The following is a 3,430-nucleotide window of genomic DNA, read 5'->3' as shown; positions in this document are numbered from 1 at the left end:
GAGAGAGAGGGGGAGGGGTGGGTGGAGAAGAGAGAAAGAGAGAGAGAGAGAGAGAGAGAGATTGAGAGAGAGAGAGAGAGAGATTGAGAGAGAGAGAGAGAGAGCCAGAAATCTGAAATGTGTAGGTGGAAGATTAGTTTTTAAGGACTGACTCTTTGTTCTTGTGGAATCCCACAGGAGCCAATACAGCTTCCTTCTTCACCATTATCTCTGAGTTAATCTAAGAGATGGCCATAGTATTATGGACCACTAGGGTAGCCCAGCCTAACATATATTTATGGTTAAGGTGTCTTTGGTGATGAATTCTGTGCCACTTATTTTAGAACTCCAGGAAACTAGTTTCATGGGCTACCCATGGATTTTACAATTCTCCATGGGAAGAAATCTACTTACCAAATGTTGAAATGCCAGTTTAAGATTCTAGAGAAAATTGTATACATGGCAGTATCATTAAATTCGTTAATGGTGATTACATTAAAATGCCGCTTGAATCGAGGCGTGACTGGGTTTCTCCCACCACCTAAATATCAGAAAGCCTAATGTTAGTAAAAAAATGAAAGCTTCTAAGTTCTCATTTTATTTTTAAGATTTTACATGAAGAAGAAACTTGCCAGATGGTAAAATTTACACAGCATAGACTGAAGTAAAGGGTAAATAGCCATCTAATCAATTTTAGCAGAGTTGACAGAGTCTGGATAACTTTGGACTATGGGGTTGTTTTCACTTTATCAGAATAACTGGCACGTGAAGTTATGTGGACTTTGTCTTAGGTTAGGTTAAAATCTCCAGGGGAAATCAGATCTAACAGACAAATTCAATTGTTTTGTTTTTCATAGTACATTTACATGGCTAATTAGAGACCAGAATCATCAGATTATCCCTTAAACCTGCCAGTGAATAAGAACAAAATCCAGTTTGTCTATATTTATATAGCCAGAAATTCAGCATATACTCTCATTCCCCAAACTCCCCACAAAGTGAATTTCCTTGAGATTTGATCAAGTAGTTTGTACGATTACATAATTTTACTCATCAAATGCTATAAAAAAAATAAACTATCAAAATGTGAGGCCTTAATATCTACTTCAGATACTTACAATAAATACCTTATACCTTATTGTATATAATTGATACACATTTGTTTCAGAAAATATTTGAAAATTACATCCTATTTTGTACACACTAGGGAAATTTGTCAATCTTTTGGCAAATCTTTTTGAAAAGGATTTTTAAAATGTGAAATCAGTTCCTAACATCTCATTTGTGTAAATGCAGATTTACAACTATCAGGTTTGTGTAAAGAATGGCATACTTATACTTATTAGTATACTTATTAGTACAGTTGAACCTTGAGTAACATGGCGCTTATATTCCTGAAAAACATGACAAAACAAAATCATCTTAACTGAAGGAATTAATTCTATGGATTTAATTAATATAAGGTCCACAGCTTGAGAGCCTAAAGAGACCTTGCTCATGCTTTCCCCACAACTCCTGCCCCATTTTATAGATTAGAGATTCTATGCCACTTGTCCAAGTTGCCACAGTAAACGGCAAAGTCAAATTTACTCCAGGTCCTCTAACTCCAAATTCAGTTCTCTTTTCACTGTACCATACCTACTTTTGGAAGTCATGTGCATGGGTACCCTATAGAAACACAGCTTGGTGCCTAGCTGTGTGGAGGAAGTGTTCTAGGCTCAGCTTTGTCCTCTTTCTCTCCTTACAGAGACCAGACAGGAACTAAGTTCTTTCTTCAGAAAATATGGCTTTAGAGGTGGTAGAACCCTGTGGCTCCAGCATGACATGATTATCTTATCCCAGAGGGACATGGGATAGCATAAAAAGAGGGGGAATGGAAGCTTAGAGGGAGTCCACAGAACTGCGAGCATGTCTCTAGTCAAAAATATCTAAGACATATATTCTACCAATTCGATACATATTTGGGTCAACAAGCTTCTGTTTGCAAATACACCTATGGTGAGTGCGGCCTAAGCTTGTCAGTCATTCATGCTGTTGATCACTTACTCTGAATTACTTGAAACAGATTAGCTAAAACTTAACTGAGCTTAAAAAAATGGTGAACTGAGCTTTGTGGAATGTGATTTTTTTTCTAATTGGGAAGGAAGGAAACAGAAGTGTAATTGTGAAGAATGGAGTGCTCCAAGCAAGAGCAGGTTTTAGGGAAGCCACAACAATGAGCTTTGGACAGACTTTGGAGGCAGCATGAGTGTGCTGGGTGCCTGAGAAGGATGAAAAAATGAATATCAGATGGTAGGAAGAAGATAAAGAAAGGCTACCAAAAACAATCTTGGTCAACTTTGCAATTCTGCCTAGGCCTCAGTGATGGCAACAGTGCCATTGAAAATCATCTATGGATTGATAATGTCTAGCACATCACATAAACATAAAGCATGATACTAGGTAAATTAAAACATTAATCAAAGGGAATGACTGTAGGGAACTGTAGGTAGTAACAAATGAAAAAGAAAAAAGGAGCACTAGTAAAACATTAAAAAATGTACAGAAAAGAGCAGAATTCTGGAAGTTCAAAAGAGGATGCAGATAAGCAGGGCAATTTTGGTATTACTGTGTTAAAATTTAATGGAGATTTTTAAAACTACATAATAGAAATTCACAGTTTCATATATAACCCCTTTATGTTGTTCTCTGGATACTGAAATGTTAATGCTGGTTGATGTTTGTTAAGCGATAATTAAAAAATTAAACATTAAACACGCACATAAAGACATATATGGAGGCGGGGAGGAAAGCTCATATATGACCAATGTACAAATGAATCAGTAAAATTGTTCAATGTGGGAGGAGGGGTAGGTTAGGGAAATCATACTGTCTGCAGGATACTATGTTTGTTTGTTTTTTAATTGCAAATTTAGAGAAAACTTACCTGCAGGTCCCATGGCACACATGATTTGAATGTCCACTAGTTTAATCATGGAGCAGTCTTTAAGATCATACCAGTTCCAGTGATCTAACCACTGGCGAAGTAATTCAACTGGTGGCTGAGCACCATATACTTCCCGAGCTGGCATGTTTACATCATCTACAAAGACAACCTAAAAATTATAATTAAAAATATGAGATCCTAGATGATACCCCAAATTTCAGAATTAATGCACTATTTCTAGATAAATATTTCTTCTCATTTTTTATTTAGATGTGTAGAGAAAAATCTTGTGGTACATGAAGTATACCACTCCTCTGCTCAACAAACCTTCAATGGCTCCCTGTTAACTGTAGGACAAAATATAAATTTCTTAACCTAGCATTTAAAGCTAGCACCTACACAATTCAGCTAAAACCTGCCTTTACAATCTTGTTTTATCTTACTCCTTTTCATATATTCTCCATTTTAGTCAAACTAGACTTCTAGCTGCTCCTAAACTTGACAGTCCATCTCTCTGCCTCTACC

The 3,430-nt window shown here is 36.5% G+C and overlaps 1 protein-coding gene across 1 annotated transcript in view; it reads right to left on the bottom strand.

The window, feature by feature from the left end:
• DNAH7 (dynein axonemal heavy chain 7) overlaps window positions 1-3,430 on the bottom strand; it is a 265,553-nt gene that overhangs the window by 136,278 nt on the left and 125,845 nt on the right. Inside the window, exons 33-34 of the mRNA XM_027866000.1 lie at window positions 2,906-3,074; window positions 394-520 (exon numbers count right to left, since the gene is read on the bottom strand). Coding sequence (XP_027721801.1) covers window positions 394-520; window positions 2,906-3,074 — 296 coding nt within the window. The remainder of the gene's footprint in view (window positions 1-393; window positions 521-2,905; window positions 3,075-3,430) is intronic.

The sequence above is a fragment of the Vombatus ursinus genome, unplaced genomic scaffold (assembly GCF_900497805.2).
Source record: "Vombatus ursinus unplaced genomic scaffold, bare-nosed wombat genome assembly UNPS02014779.1, whole genome shotgun sequence".
In the NCBI taxonomy this organism is placed as follows: Eukaryota; Metazoa; Chordata; class Mammalia; order Diprotodontia; family Vombatidae; genus Vombatus; species Vombatus ursinus.
Note: the sequence above shows the minus strand (reverse complement) of the source record. Positions and strands in the feature narration are given on the sequence as shown.